The sequence below is a fragment of the Otolemur garnettii genome, unplaced genomic scaffold (assembly GCF_000181295.1).
Source record: "Otolemur garnettii isolate 467f Iridium unplaced genomic scaffold, OtoGar3 scaffold00074, whole genome shotgun sequence".
Lineage (NCBI taxonomy): Eukaryota > Metazoa > Chordata > Mammalia > Primates > Galagidae > Otolemur > Otolemur garnettii.
The window spans coordinates 6,010,163-6,038,116 of record NW_003852469.1 but is presented as its reverse complement, the minus strand read 5'-3'; the positions used below and the strand labels follow the sequence as shown (position 1 = coordinate 6,038,116).

Genomic DNA, 27,954 nt, shown 5'->3' with positions numbered 1-27,954 from the left:
GGTGACAGGTGTGTTTTCTAGACTCTTTTGGGGTAGACGAGGAGGTCTTTGGATCTCTATATTTTCCTTTATAATCTTTACTAAATATTCATATTTTAGTGTTTTTAATTCAATAGTTTCTCAATTTTTAGATACTGTTTCACATTTCCTCTTAAACAGCCTTAATTTCATCTTTTCTCTTTTTCTATTTTGTAATAAGTATATTAATTTTTACATAAATGAATGTTTTTTTCTGTTATCCTTCACAAAGAAACTGTTCTGTCTTAACTTCTTATCTATCCATGTATCTTCTGCTATTTCAAAAATATTAATTAATATTAATAATAATAAATACTATTTTTTTTTAGTATTTTGGGTTTTTTCCCCCATTTCTGTATATATTCATGAGGTACAAGCACACTATTATACTGCATTGTGGTGAAGTCAGGGCTTCAGTGCATCCGTCCTGGAGCCAGCAAGCAATCTCCTGCCAGAGATCTTACTCACAAACCTATTCTAACATTTTGGTGTCCCTAATGCTTTGAATGCTGCATCTCTGGTTCCCTCCCTGTGGGCCACATTTTGGCCCATGTTTCTACCAAGCAGTCAAGCAAACTGCTGGGAGTATTTTCTAACATCCTGAGCTGTAACATTAAATGCAAAACCTCTACTTAGTGAGCTCATGTCAATAAATCAATGTCAACATTAAGATCCTGCTTTGAGGGAAAAAAAAGACCACAGGAAAAACAAAACAAACAACAATGCTCCCGGTCCTAGGGACAGGGACCTGCAGCTTAAGCTTCGTTAATATCAAGGTGCACACACAGCACCCTGGCCCTGCAGAAGTTGGCTCAATGGCACAGCCAGGGCAGAGCAAGGAGCAACGGGTGTGAGGAGCCCCCGCCCTTGCTTTCAGGAACCTGAGGATATCTGTGGGGTGCCTGAAGCTAACCAGGGGAGCAAGGGCTGTACCAGCTGTGGGGTAACTCCGTGAGGCCACCAGCCCACAGGTGCACAGAGGGACCTAGCCCCAGGAGGGCAGTGGCGGCTCAAGGTGGAGAGGCCGTGGAAGGTAACCAGGGAATGTTGAGGCTATGAAGCCCATTAGGGGCCTTAGTGGATACGTGGAGATAACTTGCTCCATCACCAACTGAGAAGGACTTTGGAAACAATCTTCTTTGTGGAGTGGACAATGCTGCCTGGGAGGTCACTTCTTGGGCCTCAGGGTGTGCTGTCAGCAGGAGCAGGTTTGAGACCTGCCTGAGCCAGAGGACAATGGCCCTGTCTCTAAAAATAGCTGGGCGTTGTGGTGGGCACCTGTAGTCCCACCTAGGTAGGCAGAGGCAATAGAATTGCTTGAGCCCAAGCGTTTGAGGTTGCTGTGAGCTATGACACCCCAGCACTCTACCAAGGATGACAAAGTGAGACTCTGTCTCCAAAAAAGAGAAAGAATCAGCACTGAAGCCCACCAGGTGGACAGCTCTGTGGCCACATTCACTCACCCCTGGGGAGGGCTGTCTTAGATCAATCCATGGTTCACCTTGGCCATGCAGGGCCCGGCCAGGCCCAGGGAAGGGTGCAGCCTCCCCTGTACCTGGGGAACTGGAGGCAGCACTGGGTCTTGCAGCCAGCCTGCTGACTCAGAAGCCACCTCAATTACTTGGTGGTGTGAGGATTAAGTGACCAAGAGCAGTGCCCTGCAGATAGTAAGCACACAGCAAGCAGATGCTGGTATTCCCATCACTATTAAGGGGAGACAGGAAGACCCCACTACCAGCCAAGCATATCCCAGCTGCCGGCTGTTGGGGTACTAGAATCCTTTTACTGGACAGCCCTCAGGTCATATCCCTTGAATCTACTTCTTTTCCCTGGGAGACATTAACCTTAAGAGACCAAAAGAGCATCGTGAGATTTAATTGGAATTGGATGGCGTGAACTGAATTAACTGGTTTCTCAATTACCTACCACCTGTTGCAACTTCCAGATTTCTCAGAATAATTGGTGCTAAGGGCAAGTAACCACTTCTTGGGCCAGTGCTCTTTCCCCTGCCCGGCTTGGGTACTGTGGTACTGGTTAAGCCCACACGGTCCCGAGCTGGTATCACACCTAAGGTGGGGTTTCTGAGCCTTGTTTCTAAACCACAGAGTGCTCCAGGGTTTAGGGTCCGCTAAGGTAAGGACGGTACGCGGTGCCCGTGAACTCAGGCCTGGCCCAGCACGGGGGTCGGTGTGGGCCTGCTGACCAGCTGCAGGAAGGGCATCCCAGGGCTGATGCCTTTGACAAGGCAGCGAGGCCAGGTGCCCAGGAAGCCACCCGCTTGCCAGGTCCCCTTACTTATACACTTTGGTGTTGTACGCCTTCTCTCCCGGGAAGCCGAACATGCCGCAGACCACGCGAGAGTTCTTGGCCGTCCAGTGCTTGTCGCAGATCTGTTTCCAGTGCTTGCCATCCTTCACTTCCACGTAGCCCTCCGTCACTGGCGTGCGCTTGCGAAAGGTGGAGAGGATGGCCCGGATGCGGATGTCCTCCACCTGGATGTTCAGGTTCTGGGAAGGAGGCAGGGAAGGAGAGGGTTACCTTCCTGCGCTGGCCTTGGAGAGGCACCAGGCAACCAGTCTTGGGTGACTGCAGGCCAGGCCCCCTGCTATCCTGCCTCAGGCTAAGGGCATGCTCCATACGAAGCGCTGTGTGTGGGACCAAGTGAGGCCCCAGGGGCCCACTTTCGGGGAGTGGGGTGACCTGTGAGAGAGAAGACTCGGCAGACTCGGGGAACCCCTCCCACCACCTCGAAGAACCTAGAGAACAGCCCCTCCCACGTGGCCTCAAAAGAAGGGCAAGAGAAAAGTGTTCTTTCAATTTGGAGTTTGCTTCTTACTTCCAAGCATGAGTGTGTGCACCTGTGGGTCCGTGTGTCTCCTCCACCAACCATTCCCCAAACTGCAGATTCAGGCAGAGGAGCCTTAGATATCCTGAAGCTGGTGGTGGGGGCTACCTTGCTTAGGAGCTCCTACCCCGGGGGCAGGTCTACTTCACTCAAAAATCCCCAGAGGGGCTCAGAGAAGGGCAAGGCTTGGAGAGAAAGGACGCAGAGGCTCCCCAGTGTTGACCACATAGGTGCAGGGACACACGCCTGCCTGCCCCTGACAGGGGCCTGGGGACCAGGGACAGAGGGTGGGGGAAAGGTATTTGCTGTAGCAAAGAAAGAAAAGTTTCCAAACACCTGGGTCCCTTGGAAAGCCCCTTTCTCACACCCACCCCTTCTTCTGTGGCAGTGAGGAAAGGAGGCCATAGTCAGTTGGGAGGCCTCTTTGGAAGGATTCCTGGGAGGAAGAGCAGGAAGCTTGGGGGGATTGGTGGAAGGGAAGAAGGCACCTGTCCCCCTGCTACATGGGCTCCCTTCTTCCCTCCACAGGGGGCTGGAATGTCTCTGCACCATACTCACACCTGAGTCCCAGGGGTTATGCAGGAGAGGGGGCTTGGTGAGGCCAAACTAGATAAGAGGAACAGAAGGGTTCCCCAGAGTTACAGTCACACTTCCCATGCTCTCCCAAGATATGCCACAGTAGTCTCCAAATACTCTGCTTGCTCCCTCTGTAACCTCTACACCAGCCCTTCCCCTTTCTGCCCCCAATCCCTGCCTGAATGGGGCCATTACCAGCTCTTGTAACTATCTCAGATTGACTCCCTGCCATTGCCGGCTCAGCTAGCCTCCCGAGAGCTCTGTCTGCAACTCACACCTAACTTGTCCCCTGACGGCTTCCTCACTGTCTAATGGCCAACTAAGCGAGATGCTCTGGCTCTGCAGGACCTCTGCTCTGTGCCCCTGCTTCCCTCATGGTCCCAGCTTCAAGAGGACCCACAGAAACCATGGACTGCAGCATATGACAGTGACAGCTTCCCTGGGAGCTTGCCAGGTGCCGGACCTGTACAAGGCACTTTCTGTGTGTTCTCTTACTTAATCCTCAAACACTCTAATGAGATGGTTTATAGCCACTGTCACCCCCATTTTATACATGAGAAAACCAGTGGACTCCAATTTCCTCCCTGGTACCCCCATGCTGTGCAGTGGGACACATATACTCTGAGCTAGGCCAGGGATGGGTGGGAGCGGTCCCAGCATGGCTGGAGCAAGATGCCCAGTGACCTGAGTGTCCTGTCCTTGTCCAGCCAGGATGCAAATGAACCACCAGGTTGAACAGAGCCATTCTTTGAGTGCCCAGGGATTCATGCCTTCTTGCCACCAGCTGCAGGGTCCCAAGCCAGGTATCACCTCCCAAGGCCTGCCAGGCAGTGGAAAGTATGTGGCCTGGCATCTGGCTCTGCCTCCTTTCCACATGGGGTGGAGGGAAAGCTGCCAATGGCAGGATTATGTTTTCCAGTCTGGATCCTGGATCCTTTACAGCCCTCATTCAGTCCGCAGGACCTGGGCCACCAAGATGCGTGGACAGGGATGAGCCAAGAAGGGCCCTGAGGTCTCAACCCTGCCCTCGGCCAGCCTCCTTCTGCCCCCTCCACCTCGGGAGCCGGGCTGGGTTCCAGAGTGCAACTGTAATGCCAGAGGAAAGTCACCAGCGCAGTGCCAGCCACGTGGCTTCACCAGCAGGCAGGTTCAGCTGACTTTCCTCATGCATAGACCCCTCCCCTGCTCAGAGAGGGGGAGAGGTGAGGAAGACCTAGATGGGGGGCTCAGCAGACCCCACAGAGAAGGGTCACAATGGCCATGGGGCCTGGGGCCAGTGCGTGCCACCCTGAGAGCCAAAGGGCCAGGCCCTCAGCAGAAATGAAGGAATAACCAGATGGACTCCGGGGGGTGGGGTGGGTAGAGGCAATGCAGCCTGGTGAAGAGAAAGAGCTAGAACCAGGTGTCACTGTCCACATTCCTCCACCAATTCACTGTGTGTGTATATGATGGTGTGTATGTCCGTCTCTGTCTCTGTATATGTGCACGTGTGTGTCCACATGTCAGATGAGTCTCTGTGTGTGCCTGTATCTGTATGTGGGTCTCTGGGATTGCATGTCTGTGTATATGTGTGCACATCCTGTGGGTCGCTGTAAAAGTGGAGTGTTTATGTGAGTGTGTCTGTGTTAGTGTGTATTGTGTGTGTGTGAATGTGTGTCTACAGGAGTTATGTGTGAGTGTGAGTCTGTGGGAATGTGTGTCAGCATATGTCTGTGGGAGTGTGTCTGTGTCTATGTTTGGCTGTAGGAGTGTGTGTCTGTGGAAGTGTGTGACAGTGTGTGTTCATGGGAGGGTGTCTGTGTGTCCATGGGAGTATGTGTGTGTGTGCCTGTGTGGTGGAGGAAACTTCAGAAAGATCTTGTTTCCTCCAACACCTTAAGAAAGCCATCAGGACAGGCTTTGAAACTGGAAGTGTCCTCTTCTCCCTCCAAGGAACCAAATCCTTCCTAGTCTGTAAGGAGGCTGGAATCCACCTCATTCATTCATTCATTCCACAGAATACAGCCTCTATGCTCCATGGCCCCTGCTGGCTGCCTCCCCACCACCGGACCGCAGTGCCAGTCTCCTCTGAATGACAACTCTGATGGCTATCACTTACCACTTACTAATTTGCCGCACCCCAGCTTCCACACACAGAACTTCACACACATTCCTTCACTCGATCCCCTGACCACCTTCAAGATAGCAAATGGCACCCCCTTTCAAAGGCGAAAACATGAGAAAGTCCATGAGCTTTTTCAAATTCTCTTCACCTACACAACCAATCAGTAGGTGAAGAAGGATGGGGTTCTGACTTCTGGCCTGGGCTCCAGGCTCATAGTGGCCACTGTCCACCCTCACATCGTGTCCTGTACATTGCCTGGTACTGAGGTGATCCACATGGGCAGGACCTTAGGCTCAGACTTGGGTGGTACTTGCAGGGACTGTCTGGTGCTGTGCACACTGGATGTCCAGCACCCTACCCCATGGAGCCCAGTCAGATGGGGTGTGTACGTGAGAGAGAGCGGAGTTCCCAGCACCCTGTCCTCAGGCCAGCTGGAGGAGGCTGGGGACCTTGCACGGCACACATCGCCACGCTCACAGAGGCTGCTCAGAAGCCTCTCCGAAAACACACACATGTGGCCTAGCCTCCCTCCTTACCTCATTGCTGTGGAATCTCTTCCCAAACCACCAGGGTTAGAAGTTTTTTTCCCCAGAAGTTAAGTCCCAAAATAGAAGAGAAGGTTTGAAACAGTAAAATATATACACATTTTTTTTTTAAACCAAGGGCTCCCTGGGCTTGCCTATTTAAGAGGAAGCCCAATACCTCAGAAGCTCGTCAAGCATCTTGCACATTTTAAAATTCAAACTCAAACTGAACACTGTCTCTCACCAGAGACAACAGTGCCCCCAGGCCTTCGAAGGGCTTTCCTCCAGGGGAGTCACAGCAACTCCTAGACATGTGGTCCTGTCAGAACTTATCACACCCTCAGGAGGGCCTCAGGTGCTGGAAGTCGTGGCCACCCGCTTCTGGAAGGGAAAACAAAGGCCCAACCAGGCAAGGACTTGCCCACTTTAGTCCACAGTTTGCCAAGGGACAGAGCACTGGGTTGGGACTCCCAGGCTTCTGCCTGAACAACATTTAATACTTGCAGCATCTGTCAATGACTTGTAAATTCCAGAATGTGATAGTCTGGGGCTGTGGCCAATGAGGAAAAAAAATCACCCATTTTGAAAGTCTAGCTGGAGATTGCATCAGGGAAAGATGCAGAGAGCAGGGAGGTGGGCGAGCCACAGAACCCACTTCGCCATTCTTTGACCAACTCTGCACTAGCCACGCTGCCTCTTGGGAGGCACACTGGCCAGGCCTGATCTTAGGCTAGTTATCCCCTTCCTCCCTTCTGTTCTAGAAGTCATAATGTGATATTAGCCCAATCCTTCCAACCTGAGAAGTCATACTTGGGGTGGTGCTGGGTGGGAGGACCACGCTGGGGGGACACACTGCCCAGAACTGGTTAGCACTATGCAACTTCTGCTCAACTATCATGCTGCCTCCCACTACCACTAACAAGTTCCTGCACTTTCTTTATTTGGATATTTATATATAGCCTCCTCAAAAAGCCCTCCAGGTACAGACCCAGTTCCCCACTGCCCAGCCTGGCACCTTCTGCAGAACACAAGACTGAACACGCCCATGATGCCCTCAGCTCTTCTTCCTTTTATGGAGTCACTGAGAAGAGCTCCCGCCCCCCAGCTTTGCAGAATGAGAGCCTGTGAGCCTTGGTCCCTCCACTCAGTCTTGAAGCCCACTGGGCTGAAGCAATCTCTTCCTGCCCTTCCATCCCCTTTCTGGTTCTATTTTACTTCTCAGTCAGGTGCGCCAAGACAATCACACAAACACAGGAAGGGCTTTATAATTCTGTCATCTCACTCGGTTGCTGTACCCTTGCTTCGTCTCACATCCAGTCCACTGATCCACAGATTCATCCACTTGACCTTCTGTGTCTTGCTCAGGTCTTCCAGGGGCCCCATTCCATGCCTTAGGCTGGAGCCACTTCTGGCCATTCTCTGTCCTTGCTCCCTACCTGTCAGATTCCTGTCAACATAGGGACAATGTATATCATTCATTCATTCAGAGATATTTATTAAGAGCTATTACCCATAACTCCCAGGGCCAGACACATAGTAGGTCCTCAAACATTTTTGGAATGAGCCAATAATAACTTTTTAAAAATCCAACAACAGGAGTTACGTTAGCTCAACATGTTTGGTGCCCAAGCCAAACAATGTTATTAAAGACTCCCTTTATCCTTTGTTTAATGCAAAATAAACAGCGAGTCTGTCCTTGCCTCTCTTCCTAACATAAGCACTACTGTGTGACTCATGGATAGACATGGGAACCATCTGCATTTTGTCCGGGCTTTCGATGGTCACTTGAGCTCTTCTCCCTCGAGACCTAACACCAGTCAACAGTTGCTGAACTGATCCTCCACACAGACGGTTAGAGGCTTAGCTGAGTGGGTATTATCTGTATACAGCATGAGGCAGGCTGTATTAGCGAGTCTGGCACACTGTAATTATTCCCTTTGATGATCTAATCACAAATTCTCAGTTTAAGAAGCTGCCAAAGCATTCTGAGCCTGTGACTTCCAACTAGGAGGGAAGGCATCTCAGTGATTTCTGTTCCTCAGGTCTAGGCATTTGAGGCCAGAGGGGGTAGGGCAGGGGACAGGGTGGGGGTGGCCTGGAAAGCTGAGGTCATACTGACACACCAGAGCAAAAAGCCTATGGTCCGTGAGGGCCTTCCTCCTATAAATCAAGAGCTTTGCAAGGCTGCTGGAAAATCTGTTTCATTTTCCAAGCTCGAAGCACTTGGGTAGGAAACAGAGGCTGCTTCTTTGGAGACCCGGCAAGCCCTGCTGCCAGCTTCCTGCAAGACATCTGCTCAGTAGCCAGCCCCTCTGAGCCAGCAGCTCCTCTGGGCCTGGCAGGGGAGAAGAGAAGGACCTGAGAGGCCACAAGCCAGAAAAGTCCTAAGCCATGCCAGATCACTGTCCACCTCGTACCCTGGACCTGGTGCTTTTCCTCTCAGCAGTCATCACCATGGTAACAGGGTAATGATGCTTGACATTGACTTTCTCCACTCCTAGAGGGTAAGCGCAGAGCAGGCAGGAATGCCCATTTCATCAACCCCTTTATTCTCATGCTTAGCAAAGGGTTTGGTGCTGCGATAAAATGTTTATCACTGCGCTAAAATATTTATCAAGTGAAATAAACAGATCCTTGGCACCAGCTCCTGGGATGGGGTGGAGGATTCCTTGGTGTGGACCACCCAGCCTTGCTGAGGTGACTCACATGAACCATTCGAGTCCACTGCAGAGCCAGACTGGACACTGCCTGCCCCACCCTAGTCATGTCACCAGACAGTCTTGAACAGAGGATCTGCTTAACCGGGGCAGGAGAGGCTTCCTAGGGCCCAGCTCAAGGGCCCTCCTTCCTCCACATGGCCATTTTCCCACTGGCCTCTCCTCATTCATCTCTCTCTTCTCCAAACTACCACACTGTCCATTCATTTACTGCATCTAAAATAAGTTGCAAGGCTCCTCATTCATTGTATAATCTAGCAAATAAGTAAAATGTTATTTATTTCATCTCACAAATACTTAAAATGTTATTTATACTTTTCAAAGGATTGTATGTGTGACACCCTGGCCAGGAACCAGGTTCTTAGATTTACCAGATGCGCACAAGTCCACATATTTGTTCTGTTATCCACATAAGCACTCGATTGCATTTCAGGTGCTGTGGCCTATTTTTATTTGGACCTTAGTGAATAGAACCACAGAATGTGAGCACATCCTTTTGCCCAAGCTCCCTGCGAAGTGGGAGAGACAAAACCCAGGACAGTAACATCTGACTGCCTGCTGGACAGTTCAGCAAGATGAGGATCAGAGGCTCTGTCCCTGTGGCTCTTTCCTCCCCGGCTGGAGTCTGGTACAAACTACGCACTTGTTACCATTTCTCTTCCTATCATGGAGGGAGGTTCCTCTTCCAGAGAAAAGGGGTCTATATTTAGGCTTGGAGGGACCACCACCTTCAAAATTGCACAGAGATGAACACAGACTCCCTTTGTTTTCTGAACCACCCAGTGTGACCTGCTCTACCTACTCTGTGGGTGTGTGTAGGTTTAAGACTCCTAGCTAGGAAGTGCATAGACTTTTCTGGAAGTCTTTCTAGAGATCGACCCCTTTTGGACTCTAGGCCTCCACCCCCGGAGCCCCCAGATGACACAGAGGAAGCTGTTGCTGGGAAGCAACACTGAAACATTTGGCAACCAACTGTGACTTATAAAAACCTGGACTCCTGGAATTTAAAAAATTCACAGCAGCCGCAGTCCCTGTTGGCTAAGAGGAGAAGAAAGGGCTTTTTCAGGTCTCAGAGTCCTTCCAGGAGAATGTGAGCAAACAGAGGGTGGGGGACCAGATTCTCCCCTCTCCTAGAAGGGGAGAACCCCCTGGTTCTGTCCTTATCATTCCTCTGTTGGCCCCTGAGGTCCCTTGGTGGAGAGACAACCACAGCCTGAGATTTTCCGATCAATTCTGGTAACTTAACTGCTTTTTGCAAATGAACCTTTAAAAAAGGGTAGGGAAGAAGGTGAGTTTGGGGGGGAGGGATGAAGAAAGAGAAAAGAATGTTCCCAAATGCTCCCTGATCTAATAACACATGGCTCCAGCCACGAGCCTCCTTCAAGCACATGACACCACAACGTGTGGAGCAGCCCGGGCCAGAGGTTTGCCCAGCAGGGCATCTGGATTTGTCATCTCTCCTTATCGAATGCTTTTTCCAACTTGTCCACCCGCCACAGACAGGAAACAAAGCCTCTTGATTTAAGAGCCTCTGACATCCGGGGGCTGGAGGGGGGGAGTTGTCTGGAACTCGGTTTTCTGAGTTTAAAAGAGATTTGCTCATTTGGAACCAACCGTATTTCTATTTCATTATTTGCTTCTACTTACCTCCTTTTAAGAAAGTTGCAAGGACTGACCTCATTTGCTTCCTACCCAGCCCAACTTTGGTTTTTTGGTATGATGCCCAGAGACACAAGAAGGGTCGATCACTCCGGTCATGAGGCTATTAAGTTCTAGTGCCCAATGGGGCTGCAACCCAGAGGCCCTGCCTTTGACTTTCAGGTCCAAAACTGAGAATACACAGCAAGCTATGACGGTACAGCCTGTCTTAGAAAAGGGGAGAACTGGAATGGATTTCCCAGATGGCACAAGGGCAGTAAAGCAGTGGGGAGGCTAACACAGCATACAACTTCATAGCCTGCAAAGCACGTTTATAGAAATCATCTGGTTTTCCCCACAGAATGTATAAGACTACCCTGTAAGTGATGAGTGAAAACTGTCCTTCTGATGGAGAAACCATCCTCACTGGATTACAGAGCATCTCTAGCTGGAAGGGACCAAATCCAACCTGCTCAACACTTGCCAAGTGTGCTGGCTGCTGCTCTGTGGGTTGCTTAGGGTCCAACCCTGTAAACTTTCCCTGGTTGGGGGGGTCATTCCGATGATGAAGGTGTGATTTTTCTCTCCTCTGGAGGGGAATTTACAAAATGCCAAGGAGCCCCCAAGCAGAGGTAGAAGGCATTCAGGGAAGCACAGTGAGCTCATTAAGTGAAATTCCATCAGCCGGGCTCCAGGGCTCAGTGACTCAGATGCCTCTGGCATCCCACAGTAGGATGGACTTGGTCTAGACCGATGTCGTTTTCTTCCACTCTTTGCTTGGAGAATTCCAGTGGGCTGTGAAGGAGGCACAAGCCTGGGAGGGCCATCTGCAGTGGTGTGTGATCCTTCCTTCATCTCCAGGAGTCAACGAGGGTGAATGGTATGCACAGAGGAGGCGTGGGAAGGGGCAGCAATATCCTCATCCCATTTATCAGCCCGGTAGTTTACAGCTGGGGTCACAGGTCATGGAGAAAGCATTCACCGACCTTCATTTATGACTGACTATCTTTGAACTTACAGACCCCAAACTAGGGGAAGTCAAGAGGTTTTTAACTCTCACACTTTGGTGTGGAAGAGTGAAGGGGGCAAACCCCACACCTGGTTTCAAGGCCAAGGTCATGAGAGGCCAAGAGAAGAGGCAGGGAGAGAGCTCGAGCACAATGCACACACCAGTTGGCATCCCTTTTCCGTGTGTGTGTGTGTGTGTGCATGCATGTGTGCATGCACTCTTATGAGTACTCAACATACGTGTGGTGTCAGTTTACTCAGTGTTGGATGCTGCCAGTATCCAACTGGGGCTCACCTGCTACAGGGGATGATACGTTTTCATAGACACTAAGTAACAAGAGTTCCTAGAATTTGGCAATCACCTTAATCCCACTTCCTTTCCCATGCAGGCGACCAGACCGCAATACTCCTGGCAGCAGGTCCCCTAGCTGGCTCTTGAACTCCTCCAGCGCTGAAGAGTTCACCATCAACTGGAGTAGAGCAACCCACTGTGGGGCTTCCACTGAGCTGAAACCCACCTCTGCTACCTGCCCCTCTGTCTTAGCTCTGGGAGTTGGAATAAATTACAAAAACTCTTCCGCACAATAGTACTTCAAATATTTGAAGAGAACCATAATGTCTCCTCCCAATCTCTTTCCTTGACCCAAAATCTTTAGTTCCTCATATAATATAAGTTCCAGACTTGTCTCCATCCTGTTGGCATCTCCTCTGGGTGATATGGGTAAGAGCTGGATCTAGAACTGAACTGTGCATGCAGCCAGTTATTAGCCCAAAAAGCAGAATTTTTTCGTAACACAGTTCATATTCATTTTCTTAGCAGCCATATCATACTCTTGGCTGATACTGAGCTCTTAGTCAATTACTGCCCTCAGAGATTTGTTTTTGTTTTTTTTTAAATAGTTACTTTAGTCACTTTCCCTACACCCTGTACTCTTGTGGCTGGTTTTTTTTTTTTTTTTTTGAGACAGAGTCTCACTATTTGCCCTTGGTAGAGTGCTGTGGCATCACAGCTCATAGTAACCTCAAACTCTTGGGCTTAAGTGATTATCTTGCCTCAGTCTCCCAAGTAGCTGGGCCTACAGGCACCTGCCACAATGCCTGGCTATTTTTTTGTTGCAGTTGTCATTGTTGTTTAGCAGGCACGGCCAGGTTCAAACCTGCCAGCCTCAGTGCATGTCGCTGGTGCCATAACCACTGTGCTATCAGCGCTGAGCCTCTTGTGGCTGATTTTTTCTCCCCAGTGAACACTGATCTAGGACCCTATGTTCATCTCTCACATTATACAGCTTGGGCCTGTGATGTCAGTCTCCTGCAGTTTGTCTGAATCTTTGTTCCATCATTTTTTATCCTAGCAAGTCCTCCTAGTTTTATATCTCCTATAAATTTTATCAATATGTGTTTTAGTCTCCATGAAAACTCCTGATACATGGTGGGGAGGCAGGAGGAGGATGGCAGGGCCACTGTAGAGGCCATCCATGGTGTTCATACTCATCAGTCAGCAGTCTGCTGCGGTATCACTGGTCAGCAAGCTGCGACTCCACCTAACTGCACATTCACCAAAGCTGCATCTTCCTCCTGTCCACAAAAATTCAATAGGCAGCATTTCTTGAGCTCAGAGGAATGATTCCATGATTTCAGCTACTGACACAGGCTATTCCATGAGGCACTTTAGAGAAATGTCTCAGTATCCCACAAACAGCCCCTTGTAGGTGGCCTAGGCGGCTCCCTACCCACCAGCCCAGCCCTGCCAGTAAGCATGAGCCTTAGCCACAGAGACCTGGATGCAAGAACCTTCTGGCAACTCACAAAGGTTCTCCTTAGACTTCCTGAGGTCTAGGTCCTTTCGTGACCTACTTTTAGTAGCTACCAAAGGGAAGAAGTTATGACCTACTTTTAGCAGCTACCAAAGGAAAGAAGTTATAGGGCACTGATCATCAATGAAAGTTCCCTCAGGGTCTGTGGTTGGGCAAGACAGCTCCACCCTGGCTCGTGGTAACCAGTCTGATCTGTGTGACAGCAAGACGGAGGCCTTCTAGGAAAGCAGAGCATGGCAGGCACTAGATGTTTCCCAGGTTGTCCTTCCTGGGTTTCTGTAAATTCACTAGGGTCCATGCTCCCGATTTGAAATGATCTCCCCAGACCACCCCCACTTTTCCCAAGCCTTGTCTCTTGTCTTTGCAGGCTCTAAGGGCTGGAAAACAAGGGCCATGTTTTCTTTCTCCACTGCTGTCCCAGACCACAATGTGTGAGGAGCAGGCACTCAACAAATGTCCAGAATGCAGGTAGATGCTAAGCTTTCCTATCATGGAACTCACTTTTCCAGGGTAAGAAAGTTCATTCCAACTTTTTCAGTCTTTTCTATCCTGATTCTACCCCATTAAGGCTCTGCTTTTGATAAGACCCATCTCATTGTCCCCTGTAAATGTGAAACGCTGAAACCGGCACAACGTAGGTATTTAATAAACACGTATCTAGTGAAGTGCCACTCAGAGTCCTTTGTCCAAAATCATTTCTTCTAGTGGCAAGGGAGTCTTCTCATTTTCTTGGCCTTAAATCCACTGGCATTCCGGCCTTTCTTTCTTTTATTCAAACCATCAATGACATTCTTGTGCCAAGAAGCCTGGGTCTTCACTTGATACTCCAAGCGGACTTACTGAGGTTCTAGGTTGAATAGAGGCCTATAAAAGATGTTACAAATGAGCTCACTGCCCTATGAGGCAGGGCGATGCTATGAAGGAATGACTTGCTCCTGGGTGTCTCTCATGGCTGTTTAGTTTATATTTTCTTCTGGGAGATCCTCCACCTAAGGGGTTAATGATCTCCAGTTTGTACTTCTGGGGAAAAGAAAATCTCAGAGTTGGTGATATTGTTCCTATTAGGTAGGTTCCTAGATTTTATCTATTTGATTCAATGATAAGTAAGACATAGTACCTGCCCGCTCTCTGGAAGCTTCCAATCTCATGGGGGAGATGAGATATGTATACATGAATGCTAATTATTCTATATGAGGTTACAAAGAGTGGAGATGGAAAGTTCTGTAAAACTAGACTAGACAAATGCCCCCTCCAAATAGTAAACTTTATGGTAAAGTGAAGTTGTCATGAGTGACTGAACGCTAAATAAATTACTATGGATTCCATGATAATCTCTCTAGTTAGTGCCAATCAAACAGCAGATTCAAAGAGTTCAACTGAAGTGGTCTCATCCTTCCAGCTAAGAGCAGGCTGGAAAGTCTCTCCCATGCTATGGAGCAGGCATGGACACGTTCCCAGTGTGTGTGGTGTGTTCTAGGAACACGTGAGGAAAGAGTAGCTCAGGGTGAGTCATGATGGGAAAGACCACAGTCTGGGCGGAGCCTCCTCTGGAGCCCAAGTCACCTTTCCTCCCTCAGGGCTGGGGTCAGCGGAAGGCCAAAGCAGTGCCAACTCCTGGACCAGGCTTCTTGGTCAAGCCCTGCATGTTGTTTGAGAACAGGAGTCTTGTTTGCTGAGTCTTCCCATTCGGAGTCCCACATATTTTGCACGTAAGAGATGTGCAGTGAGTGCTTATTAATGTAATTGTTTGGAAAAGAAAATCCAAACGGCCAAACACTTAGCCATAAGTGGAGCAGAAGGGTCATCAGATCGAATCATCTGGGAAAGCTTAAAGAAAAATAATCTGATCCCATAGTAGGAAATTCTGAGTCAGCAGGTGAGGGGGGAGGCCCCAGTACTTGCACTTCTAAGGTGATTCTGATCCTCAGCTAGATTTGGAAACAACTGTCCAGTTGTAGCCAGTTTCCAAGATAACACCCAGTGACCCCACCTTCTGATTCACACCCCTTGAGTAATCTCCTCCCACACCATACCAGGGTGGGTGAGTGATCAGTAGAATATGGCACAAATGACGGTATTAAGGTATCGCTTCCAAGACAAGGTTGGGAAGCTCTGTGGCTTCCATCTCATGTTCCTTCTCTCACTCTCCTTTGGACCACTCACTCTGGGGAAGACAGCTGCCACATGTTGAGGCCACTCAGGCAGCCCACAGAGAGGCCACATAGAGAGGAGCTGAGGGCTCCAGCCTGCAGCCAGCAGAACTAAAGTCCAAGAAGCCAGTGTGGGAAAGACCCGACCTGCCCTCACCGGTGGCCTGACAGCAACTTCGTGAGAGATTCTGGGCAGAATCCAGTAGCTCGGCTGCTCCTTGGTTCCTGACCCTCAGCAACTGTGTGACATTATGCACGTTCACTCTTTTAAGCTACAAAATCTGGAGGCAATTTGTTAAGCAGCAATTGATAACTACTACTTTTCCCTAGCCCAAAGGGCAAACTCCTAAACATGGCACAGAAGGTGTTGCATGCCTGCCTTTCTAGCTCCAGTCCACACTGCTCACAGATGCACCCAATGTACTCTGAGTGCTATTCTCTGCTGAAAGCCAATCTGCACCCACCCTCACATCTCTGTGCCTTTACCCAAGTTGTTCTCCGTGCCTGGGGTGCCCTCTCCCCACTGAAGGGATCCCGTTCTCCAGAAACCCTTCCCTCAACAACCCTTCCACCAAATCTGGTTGAATTGGGCCCCTCTCCTTAGTGTTCACACACATCTTGAAATCAGTAGGCAAGAAGTGAGTTCCATGGAAGAAGAAAGAAGCTTTACATGAAGGAGTCATCAAAAAAACATGACTTGCCTCTATCTGGTTGACCAAGGAATTGTCAAATTTGAACCCAGGAATCCTCTTTTCACTGCATACCACACCGACGTCTTCCGTGTGCTTGCAGTCAGTGACACCCCAGCCGTTGGAGGAGCAGGCTGCAAGGGTCGCCTCCTTGCCAGTGCAGTAGACATTGTCCAGCCAGATGGGTCCTGAAAGAGGCAGAGAAGAGAGAAACCAAGTGCCACGTCAATGCAGGTTTGGGGGCACCAATTTCTTACATGAAAAGAGAATCCTCTCTAATTTAGGAGCTGTGTGTGGCCATTGATTGATTTTTATTATGTTACAAATGAAGTTCTAGACCAGGCATCCTCAAACTACGGCCTGCAGGCCACATGCAGCCCACCTAGGACATTTATCCGGTCTGCCGGTTGTTTTTTTTTTTTTTTGAGACAGAGCCTCAAGCTGTCCCCCAACTCCTGGGCTCAAGTGAGTCACCTGCCTCCGCCTCCCAAGTAGCTGGGACCACAGGCGCCCGCCACAACGCCCGGCTATTTTTTGGTTGCAGCCATCATTGTTGTTTGGCAGGTCCGGGCTGGGGATTCGAACCCGCCACCTTAGGTGTATGTGGCTGGCGCCTTAGCCGGTTGAGCTATAGGTGCCGAGCCTCTGCCGGTTGTTTTTGCCACCACTGCCTGTCCTGCTTAGCAGCTGACTCGTCCCAGGGCCCGTAGTCCAGCCCTCCAATGGTCTGAGGGACAGTGAACTGGTTCCCTTTTTAAAAAGTTTGAGGACCCCTGTTCTAGACCATCTGGATTCCCTTGCCTGAGTAGGGAACTGATGTGATTTGAGGATGTGGTAGATAGAACACTATTAGAATGGGAATCAGATTTGAGCCTGGAAGTCACATGAAACAGTAGGAAGTGTTTGGTTTTGAGTACTAAGCTTGGTTTGAATTCTGGTTCTGCCACTTAGCTGTATGACCTTGGCCAAAGCCCCTTTTTCTCATCAGTAAAGCTGGGATAACAATGAATTGAATTGCAGAGGTGTGTGCAATTTAATAATCGCCATGGTTACTATAAAATGGTAACAGTGATGATGATGACTTAGAGACACTGATGATGGCACAAGCCAGCCCTACCTTCCTGCAGCAGAGGCTGAACTCTGACCTCTCAGGGGAAAGCGAAGCTGTCCTGCCATTGAGGGTTTGAAGTTATGAAGGCATGTTCACCTGTTTCCTCCCTGGTCTTCTCATCCCCCAGGGAAGAGGATGAGATGGAGGGAGTATTCCCACCACCCCCTAAGCCCAGAAGCTGGATCTGATTGCCTATCCGGTGCTCTTTTTACTACCTGACATTCCCTAGCACGGACTCAGGCATCCTAGCTGGACCAACCCACACAGCCACTTCTTCACGTCCCAGAAGGCCACCCTGGAACTCTGCTCACTTTCTGCTCTTTTACCTCACTTGCACAAACCAGAGAATTCGGTGTGCAAAGTACTAGAGGATTAACCACAATGAGATACCACTTCACACCCCTTAGGATGACTACTATCAAAACCCCCAGAAAATAACAGTGCTGGCAGAGAAGTGGAGAAACTAGAATCCTTGTGCACTGTTGGTGGGAGTGTAAAATGGTGCAGCTGCAATAGAAAACAGTATGGTGGTCTCTCAAAAAATTAAAACTACAGTTACCATATGATCCAGCAGTTCCACCTGCAGCTATACAAACCCAGAGATACCTGCACACCCCTGTCCATAGAAGCATCATTCACAATAGCCAAGAAATGGAAGCAACTCAAATGCAAATACCCATCAACAAACTGTGGGCTATCCATACAATGGAACATTATTCAGCCTTACAAGGAAGCAAACTCTGACACATACTATAACTTGGATGAATTGTAAGAACATTATGCTAAGTTAAATAAGTCGGTCACAAAAGACAAATACTATATGAATCAAATCAGGGAAGCAAAAAGTAGAATGGTGGTTGCCTAGGGTGAGAGAGAAATGGGGAGTGGTTGTTGAATGGGTGCAGAGTCTCAGTTTTGCAAGATGAAAACTTTCTCAATATGGATGGTGGTGATGTCTGTATAGCAACGTGAATGTACTTAGCACTACTGAGCTGTGCACTTGAACATCATTAAGGTGGTAAATTTTATGTTGCTTCTATTTTTCAACAATTAAAAATAAAGATTTTATATAATGCTAGAGGGTTTTCAAATTGTGATTTTGTTATAAGTGCCACAACAAAATGAAAGAAACCAAAACAAACCCCTCATTCTTCCTGTAGCCTCTTTGAGGAGTCTATAGATTAGCAGAATCAAACAAACCTGAGCTCAAATTCCAACTGCCACAAACCTAGGCTCTCTGTGATGTGGCCAACTACTGTATTTGACCAAGGCCACTTCCCATTTCTAAAGTAAAAACCACCATGTCAACAAAGAGGTTGCCATGGAGATTCAGGAAAGTAATGATGTGCCTACACGTTCAATCTCCCTTCCCCTTCCTTTCTCCAGATAGTCAGAAAAGCAATGAATTCTTGTTCCATGATGCAAGGAAGAAAGCAGATATAAACACCCCCACTGTAGAGATTAGAAAACCAAGGAAGAGAAGCTGTGGCCCCTCGAGGTTAGGGAGGATAGGGGTCTAGTATCCTGACTTCCAGGATGCTTCCTGCTGAAGCATGTCTGCTCTGATGGCTGCTGGTTGGGGCTCAAACGAGAGCACCCCTTCATGCATTGTGAGTAACAAAGAACTGATTGAAAACATCTGGGCTGAGGTTTTCCAACTGGTTTCTCAATTTGGCCTGGTTACCAAGCCGTCAAGCTCCACTGAAACATACGCTCCCTAATCGATTGCTGTCTTAACAACAAACCTATGTTTGTTTTGCTAAGTACTCGCACTGGAAAGACCCTCCACATTTGAAGCAGGGCCTCTTCCTTGGAACATTCTTCAGTAAAGCTGCTGGATTAGCAGGGATGGTGAGAAACAGGAGCACCCTGTCCCATCTGCAGTGAGAGACCCCCCTTGCTAAGGGCTGGGGGTGGCTGCTAGCACACAGTTACTGCTACCAGGGACAGTTTGCAACTCGAACTTTGAAAACAAAGGAGCCATTCAATCAGAAGCCAAATTTCATTTTACTCTTTCTATCCATTTATGAGAGTCTGAGCAATCCCTCTCCTGATGATGGAAGAGATATACAAACAAATTAACAGGTCATTTGTAAGATAAAAACCATAAATGGGATTCCATTTGAATGCCAGAGCTCCTGGGCTCTGTTAGGGCAATGGAAATTATTTCAGATCCCAATGTGGTCATTGCTGGCTCTGTCATTTCAATCTAAAGTGTGGGGGAGGTGATGGGAGCAGGGTCAGCCTCTCAGTTCTGAAGACAGTTGAGACCAACCACTTTATGTGCAAGTTGTTTCGAGCCCCACCCCAAGGGTAAGAAATTGGGACAGGTGTTCCCTCCAGAACTCTCTGAAAGGTTCACGTCAGCTCAGAAATGCTTTGGGAGAGAGACCTGTTGACAGGCTAGGCTGGAAAACTCAAAAGTCCTCGTGGTGTCCCTGGCTCCATTATTGTAGCCTGAACTTCAGAGGAGCGTGAGATTCCTAGAGGGGCTGACTCTCATGGGGTCAGCAGTGAGGTTCCCATCCACAGATCCCCACTCACAGGCTAAATGCACCCAGTGCTAAAAAAGAAACCTTCATTGATACTGGTGAAATTGAAATACATTTAGATTTAAAAGGTTTCTCTCAGCATAAATCAAGTACTACTTTTTTTTTTTTTTTTTTGAGACAGAGCCTCAAGCAGTCCCCCTAGGCAGAGTGCCGTGGCATCACAGCTCACAGCAACCTCTAACTCCTGGGCTCAAGCGAGTCTCCTGCCTCTGCCTCCCAAGCAGCTGGGACCACAGGTGCTCGCCACAACGCCTGGCTATTTTTTGGTTGCAGCCGTCATTGTTGTTTTGGCCAGCCCAGGCTGGATTTGAACCCACCACCTTAGGTGTATGTGGCTGGTGCCTTAGCCACTTGAGCCACAGGCGCCAAGCCAATCAAGTACTACTTTATATAGACAGTCTAATTCATGAAGCCCTAAGCACAAAATAGTGTTCTTTTTTTTAAGTGTCTGTTTCTCCCTGTTCTCTCTTAGACTCTCTTCCTGTTATAACCCTTGATGGTTTCAATGTCCACAAAGATGCCCTTGCCAGTACTCTTGGTGTCTTTGTTATGACAGCTCCTGTGTCTATGACTTTTCCACCTTACTGTACCTGCTGACACCCAGTGATAGCTCAGGCTGTGTCACCACCAGTGACTGGACGCCTCAATGTCCATTCCACCCTCCTGCTCTGCATTCATGGCCCTAATCTTTCTAGCATACTTCTCGTACCCCAATCAAAACAAAGACTGACACCCCATAGGTCCTACCAGTTCTGCACCATCTTTCTCCTCCTCCATGGATTCCTTCCCTCCTTCCCCAGCACAAACTCCAAGGACCACGATTTTAATTGTTCCCTTTCCTATTTTCTCCACTCCCTCAAACTTTGCATCCTTGGATGCCAAAGTCACACCCAGGTAAGGCTCTTTCTTCTGCTCCTAATGGGAAAAAACCACAACCCTCTTGTCTGATGACAGGTAAATTTTAAATTTGCATGGAAATAAAGTTTTTGCTGGAAAATACCTCCATCATTGGAATGCACTTGTTATAAAATAACTGAGGATTGGAGAGCCTAGACTAGGTGAATCTGCTGTTCCCCTGGGTGGCTCAGCGAGCTAGGCAGAGACTGGAAGATAGGAGTTTGTTTAAAGGAGATAGGAAGTGGGCTTGCTAGCATTTGCTAGCTCATCTTCACCACTTTGCCTCTCATCACTGCCCAGGAGCCCAGAGTGAGCTTCAGAGAACATACACCTTAAGTGCTATCTCCTGATCCAGTCACTCCAAAAGGAAATTTTCAATTGTGGAGGTAAGACATGTATGAGATGGCACTTCCTTTCTCCCAGAATTTCTAGAGTAACAGAAAGGAGGCTTGGAGGGGAGCACCACAGTTATCTATTTCTTTTTTTTTTTTTTTTGAGACAGAGCCTCAAGCTGTTCCCCTGGGTAGAGTGCTGTGGCATTACAGCTCACAGCAACCTCCAACTCCTGGGCTCAAGCGAGTCTCCTGCCTCCGCCTCCCAAGTAGCTGGGACCACAGGCGCCCGCCACAATGCCCGGCTATTTTTTGGTTGCAGCCATCATTGTTGTTTGGCGGGTCCGGGCTGGGGATTCGAACCCACCACCTTAGGTGTACGTGGCTGGTGACTTAGCCGGTTGAGCTATAGGCGCCGAGCCCACAGTTATCTATTTCAATAACTCCCATGCCTGAGTGCACCAACAATCACCTCCTAGGTTTCCCAAAGCCACAGAGTCTGAGGCTCCAGCCCAGACTTTTTAAACCAGATTATCGTTGGCTGATATCTGAGATAATCTATATTTTTAAGCCCTCTCAGGTGATTCTTAAGCAGCTAGTGTGGCATTAACCCTCTAGTCTAAGCAGCCAGGCCTGACCTGAGGCCAGTGCGGTGGTTCAGCTGGTGCTGTAGCCACATCTGCTTTACCAACCTGGGGATGGCGAACCCTTAGCTCCTGGAAAACATTTTTTAAAAAACAATGCCCTTCACACTTATTCACTTTACTGTTTGGGAACAGAGAACATCAGGATTTCAAGTGTTCTTAGGGACCCTAACTTCCCAATGGGGAACCTGAGGCTGAAGAGGGGGGTATGTGTCTTTCTATAACACACATAGTTGGTGAGGGCAGTACCAGGACTGAGCTGGAGCTTCAGGGCTCCAATACCCACCCTCCCTCAAGACTTCCACAACAGTTTACAAATAAATAAATGGATGCAAACCTAACAAAGGTGGAAACAAAAAGCCACCCAAAGGTGAGAACCCCAAAGTGACTCTGTTCCTGTCATGACCAAGCCCACAATGGGGTGGGCTTGGTCAGGACAGGGCCGCACAGATGAGCGTCAGAACCATAAACCCATTAGAGGCAAGAAGGTGGGAGAGGCAGGGAACTCTTGCATGTGGGAACATTTGTGACAAAGACCCAAGGCTCTCAATTGAGGGAAAGATTTGGGGTGAGGCACAACTCCCCTGAGCTGATGCAGCCACCAGGCAGGGCCTGTGGCTTGGACAGAAAAGTGCAGGTTGGTTTCACCCCTGACTTAGGGTCACCAGCCATCCTAGTTTGTCTGAAATTCAGCAGTTTTTCAAGATGTGAGACTTTTCATACTAAAACCAGGAAAGTCCAGGGCAAATCAGGATGGTTGGTGGGTCCCTCCCTACTCACCCCTCCCCTCCCACCTTCCTGCAGGGTACAGCCTGTGTGGGCACAGGATGGCACCCCCAGAGGGAAGGTACATTCATAGTGATTACAGCCTCCGTCACCAGGCTGACCTCACCCAAGGCTGCTCCTGGGTCGTGCCAGGTGACACAGCACTCGGTTCCAAAGCACAGGGGGGCTCACCTTCCCCCTTGCCATAGGAGGAGCTGGCAGTCCAGGACTTGGCCTCCACGTAGCCCAGCTCCCGGCAGACGACGTGGGCAGCGTGGATGGAGAAGTCGTCGTCGCACACAGTGCCCCACTGGCCGCTATAGTACACCTCCACGCGGCCCTCATTGTGCTTCCTCTTCTGCCCGGTCAGGCGCAGCTGGACCTTCGCCACATCGGCGGGCACCCGAGGCTGCTGGTACTCGGGCGCCGGCTGCTGGAAGTACTCGGGGTAGTAGGGCCAGCTGTCATATTGCGCCAGGCTTGGGGAGGGCAGCAAGGCCAGCACAGCCACACAGAGGCACAGGCAGGTCCCCTGGAGCTTCTCCATCTCAGTCTCAGCCCAGGATCCCATGGAAGGGCCCCCGGGCAGTTAGGAAGGGCAGGCGGGGCGCAGGCAGCAGAAGCTTCCTGGAAGAGAGCACAGATGCGATGAGATGGGATGCACAGAGACCTGCAGAACACCCAGTGACCTCACACAGTCCTTTGTGTAGTACACAAAGCTCTCTCCTTCCGGATTTCATCCCAGCTCCGCTCCCACCTGCTGCCTCCACCGTTCAAGTCTAGGAGTTCCAGATACTTTGTTCTCCCATTTTCCTGTCTCTGGAATGCTGTTTTCCGTGGGGGTTCTGGCAGGGAGCAGAGCACTCTCCAACTTAATTTGAAGAGAGTTTTTTTTTTTTTTTTTTTAAGAGACAGAGTCTCACTTTGTTACCCTCCGTAGAGTGCTGTTGTGTCACAGCTCACAGCAACCTCCAGCTCTTGGGCTTAGGCAATTCTCTTTGCTCTGCCGCCTGATTAGTGGCCTACAGGCTGTGGCTGGGCTATTTTTTTTTTTTTTTTTGCTGTTGTTGCATTTTGGCCTGGGCTGGGTTTGAATACCCACCCTTGGTATATGGGGCTGGCACCCTACTCACTGAGCCACAGGTGCCACTCTCAAAGAGTGTTTTTAAAGACTATGGAGGTGCAAACAGAGGTCTGGGGATCTAAAACATGCTAGAGTCATTCCCCAGGGCTGGCAACCCAGGGGAGCTGGTGCCACCCTTAGGCTAACAGGCTCCCCAGGGAGGGACTGGGCAGCAGAACCATCTGAGGGGGCTGCCTCTTTGGGTCTGTGATTTTCACTAGAGGGTCTCAACCCCAACCCACAACCACCTCAGGAACAGGAGGGGAGGTGGCAAACAGCTGACTCACGCTCCTTCTGGCCTCCAATCTCACCCTGGTGCCTCCTCTTGGGCAAACTCAACCTACTCAACCTGACACCTCAGGCAAGAAAGGAGGGACCAGCATGGGCCAGCCTCCTGAAGCACTGGGGCTGGAGAAGAGGGCTGTAGAACCTACAGGTAGCGCACCCTCCCTCTACCTCCCCACATCTCACATCTTCTCAGACCCACGCCCCATGCGGGTGCCAGGTGACAGCCTCCCAGGCTCTCTCCTTCCAAGGCAGTAGTGGATCCAGACACTCTGCTGACCCTTCCCATGTAGTTCCACACCCCTAATTAGGTCACAAACTTCTGAAGAGCGGGACGTGTGGGTTATTCTTCTCTGGCGCCTCCAGAGTAAATAGCACAGGTTCTATGGACACGTTTACTGAATGAGAAGGTGATTGAGCCACTTACGAAGCCTGGGGCTTGAGAGTGCTACCCACATGGGGAAGTTCTCCAAGGGATACACCAAACACTCACTCAGGCTTCCGATCTCATCATGCCTTCTCCTTTGGGCAGCCAGAGGGTGAAGACACCAGTTGAGGAAGTCACCAGGAGAGACTCCTTGAACAGCTCTCAGCCAGGGCCTGTCTTTAGCAGCCTCAGAGAGCAGGTCTGTGTCTCACACTTAGAGAAGCCAAGGATGCCCTGTAGACAGTTCTTTTCCTTCTCATGGTGTCTGTCCCTGGGGGTCCCAGGTGCTGAGCAAGTCTGCTGTCAGCTCAGAGGGGAGGCATTATGGTAAGGTCCAAAGGAGAGGGGCTAAGCAGCCAGGCATTAGGCCGGGAGGGTAGGCAGCAGAGTGGGGAGGAGCACAGACTCTGGAGCCAGACAGTCTGAGTTTGAATCCCCATTCTGTTTGCTAGCTGTGCACCTCTGGGCAACATACTTCTCTGTGCTTGCATTTCCTCATGTATAAAATGGGGGTAACAATCATATCTAGCTCATAAAATGAATATTAAATGAATGGCACCTAAAAAATATGATAAGAGCATTTGCTAAATGAACTTTAAAATCCTCAAGGTTTTGGTCACCATACTTGGTGGAGCCTACCTGTAAGAATTCCAGACTGAGACACATAGCAACAGACCTATGTACCTTGGTCCTTCTATCATTCAGAGAGAGAGAGACTGTCTTAAAAAGGCTGTAGGTGTGTCTCATGGAAGAGAAGCAGACTGGGGTGTGGGGCCCCAAAGGCAAAACCAGGATGAACAGGTGGAAGCAGAAGGGGGCAAAAGATACTCTTGCATGTGGGGAGGGGAAGGATAATCCCACTGCTCAGATTCCAGCAAGCTGCTGTTGAGGCAGGTCTGCACAACTCTCCAGTGAACAGAGCTGCCCCAGACTACCCATTGAGGAATAATCTGCCTTGGAGAGATGTGTCTGTCGGGTGGCCAGCAGTGTCCAGTGCCTAAAGGTGGACACTGGAATAGAGATGTCAGTGCTTGGAGAACTGTGGGAACCAAGTGCTTTGGAAGCCCCATCCCTGGAAAGCCAGCCATCCTCATCCTGCAAACAAGGCCCGAAAAGTAGTAGGTTCATGCGATAGTCCCCACCAACTACAGCCTGACCAACTAGTAGCGTGGCTCCATAGGGAAACTGTCCTCACCACCCTCTTTCCCATCAAAGCATATTTGCATTCACAAACTCAGCTGTCTCACAGGAGCCCTGGGGAGTAGAGGAGGCAGCTGTTATTAGGATTCTTATTTTATATGGGACAAAATCACGAACCAGAGAGGATTGGGGACTTTGCCAGAGTTGCACAGTTAGTACAGGTAAAGCCAGAATGGGTTACCCCTAGCTACCATCACATATGAAAAATGTACAGGTTCAGCCTGGGAATCAAAAGCCTTTACACTGTGGCACACACACCCCCTTGGCTCCAGTTCCAATGACAGTGTCTCCCTTCCCTCACCCAAGCCCCTCCCATGGTACATGGGTCCAATTCCATCAGCCTTTACTGGGCTTCAGTTTTGCCACCTACAACAATGTTCCTCCCTCCCCTCCTCTGCAAATGGCATTTGTCACAGTCCTTCTCAGGTCCTCCTAATCGGATCTCATGTCTTTCTGAGTCCCTTTCGAATAGCTGTCTGCCTTGCTTTACTCTGTTGTCATGTCTGGCTCTGCCACCAGCTCCTTAGGCCCAAGGGACAGAAATCGTATCTTTGTCATTTCTGCACAGCAACACATCTGTTCCTGGGTATGGCGGGCTAGCTTGTATTAGGTAGCCTTCCTGCCAAGAACAACTAAGAAAGGTAGATAAAATACCAAAAACATATGTTTGGACACGTGGGAAACTCTGAGGCAGCAGAGGGGCCAAGAACCCAGAGGGGTGAGTAAGGTACAGGGTAAGCTTCACAGTTGTCTCTGCTTTTCCCTGGAAGGCATTTGCTGATTCCACAGCAGACAGCAGTCAACAGGCTGACAGCTAGGCAGAGCTTTAGGCAGCCTCTGGGGATTAGGAGACAAAAATTACAGCTCAGAGCCTGCCAAAAAGGCTGTTAAACAGCCTCAGGCTTCCCAGTGGGTCCAGCGCTACATTCCAGAAGTCAGGGCAGAGAGTTTAGAGAGGTCTAATATCCACATGATCGGAATCCCGAGAAAAGATATGCAACAAAAACATCTGAAATAACGACCAAGAATTTTCCAGAATTGAAAATGATAGCAAGCCCCAGCAGTTTACAAAGAAAACCACATCTGGGCACATCAAAATCCAGCTGCAGAGAATCCAAGACAAAGAGAAAATTCTCAAATGCAGCCAAAATGTAAAAAGTACTTTGCCTTCGAAAGAGCAGCAGAAAGACTCCCAGCTGGCCTCCCAACAAAAGTAAGGGGAGGATGGTAACAGCATTGCATTTTCAGAGGGCTGAAAAAAATAAATCAGCCAAAACTCTGTACCCACTGAAGAGAGTGAAGGTGAAATAAGGACATTCAGACAGACAAAAATGAGAGAATCTGTTAGCAGAGGTCCATAAGATGGAAATAACATAGGGGGTTCCTCAGGCTAGTAGAAAAAATAATCCCACACATGTTAGTATGAAGGAAGGAATGAGGGTACAGAACAGGAAACTGTAGGTAAATCTAAACGAAGATCAACTGTGTAAGACAAAAATTATGTCTTATGGGGTTTCAAATAACTGTAATGAAAAGACAAAGATCACCAGAATCACCCACTCCCAAATTGTTTTGTTTGAATTTAACAAAACAATTGAGATTTTTATTTCTTACAAGAGACACAAAGATTCAATGTGAAAGTATGGAAAAAGATACTCCATTTTCTTTAATTACAAGAAAACTGGTATACAGTCAGATAATGTGGACTTTAGGATAAGAAACATAACTAGAGACAAAAACAGGATTGATTATGATAAAGAAAGAGTCAACCCACCAGGAAGACACAACTCTTCTAAATTTGTACACATAGCTTCAATGTATATAAAATAAAATATTGATAGAACTAAAATGAAGAAAGCACACAAGTCATAGTAGCTTTTATATAGCTCTGTCAGTAAATAACAGAAGAAACAAAAAAATCCTGGCAATGAAGATGGGGATGATGTCATTAACAAACTTGACCCAATTCGCAAGTTTCTATACTGTACTCAACAAATGAAGAAGACAGATCTGCTTCAAGGACACATGGACCTGAAATTGGGTTGTAAATCCAGTCTTAACACATTCAATGACATCATACAGAATGTGTTGTCTGTCCATAGTAGAATTAAGCTGTAAACCAAAAACAAAAGGACAGCTAGAAAATCCCCAAATATTTGGAAACGATGAATAAGGAAATAAGTCTATTACTGTTAATCTCCATCCAGGCTTCAAATGCTTGATTTATTCATTCAACAAGCATTCATTGAGATCCTACCACACACTGTGCCTTGCCGTGTGTGAGTCAACTGGTGTGCTGACATAAAGGGGACAGTCCAGCTGGGGTTCGCCTACTGGACATCATGGATGAAATGACCAGTTTCTAGGTGACCTAACTTTGAATTCAAGAGAGTTTTCCTCATCTACACTGCCTCTTTGTCCTCATCTTACAGACATTAAAGACAGGCTTGGTGCCCGTAGCTCAAGTGGCTAAGGCGCCAGCCACATACACCTAAGGTGGCGGGTTTGAATCCAGCCTGGGCCCACCAAAACAAC

The 27,954-nt window shown here is 48.9% G+C and overlaps 1 protein-coding gene across 1 annotated transcript in view; it reads right to left on the bottom strand.

Annotated features, from left to right (window-relative positions):
* The window catches only part of LOXL2 (lysyl oxidase like 2), an 82,690-nt gene that overhangs the window by 32,037 nt on the left and 22,699 nt on the right, over positions 1-27,954 (bottom strand). Inside the window, exons 2-4 of the mRNA XM_012807741.2 lie at positions 22,577-23,011; positions 16,096-16,271; positions 2,314-2,525 (exon numbers count right to left, since the gene is read on the bottom strand). Coding sequence (XP_012663195.1) covers positions 2,314-2,525; positions 16,096-16,271; positions 22,577-22,955 — 767 coding nt within the window. The 5' untranslated portion in view covers positions 22,956-23,011. The remainder of the gene's footprint in view (positions 1-2,313; positions 2,526-16,095; positions 16,272-22,576; positions 23,012-27,954) is intronic.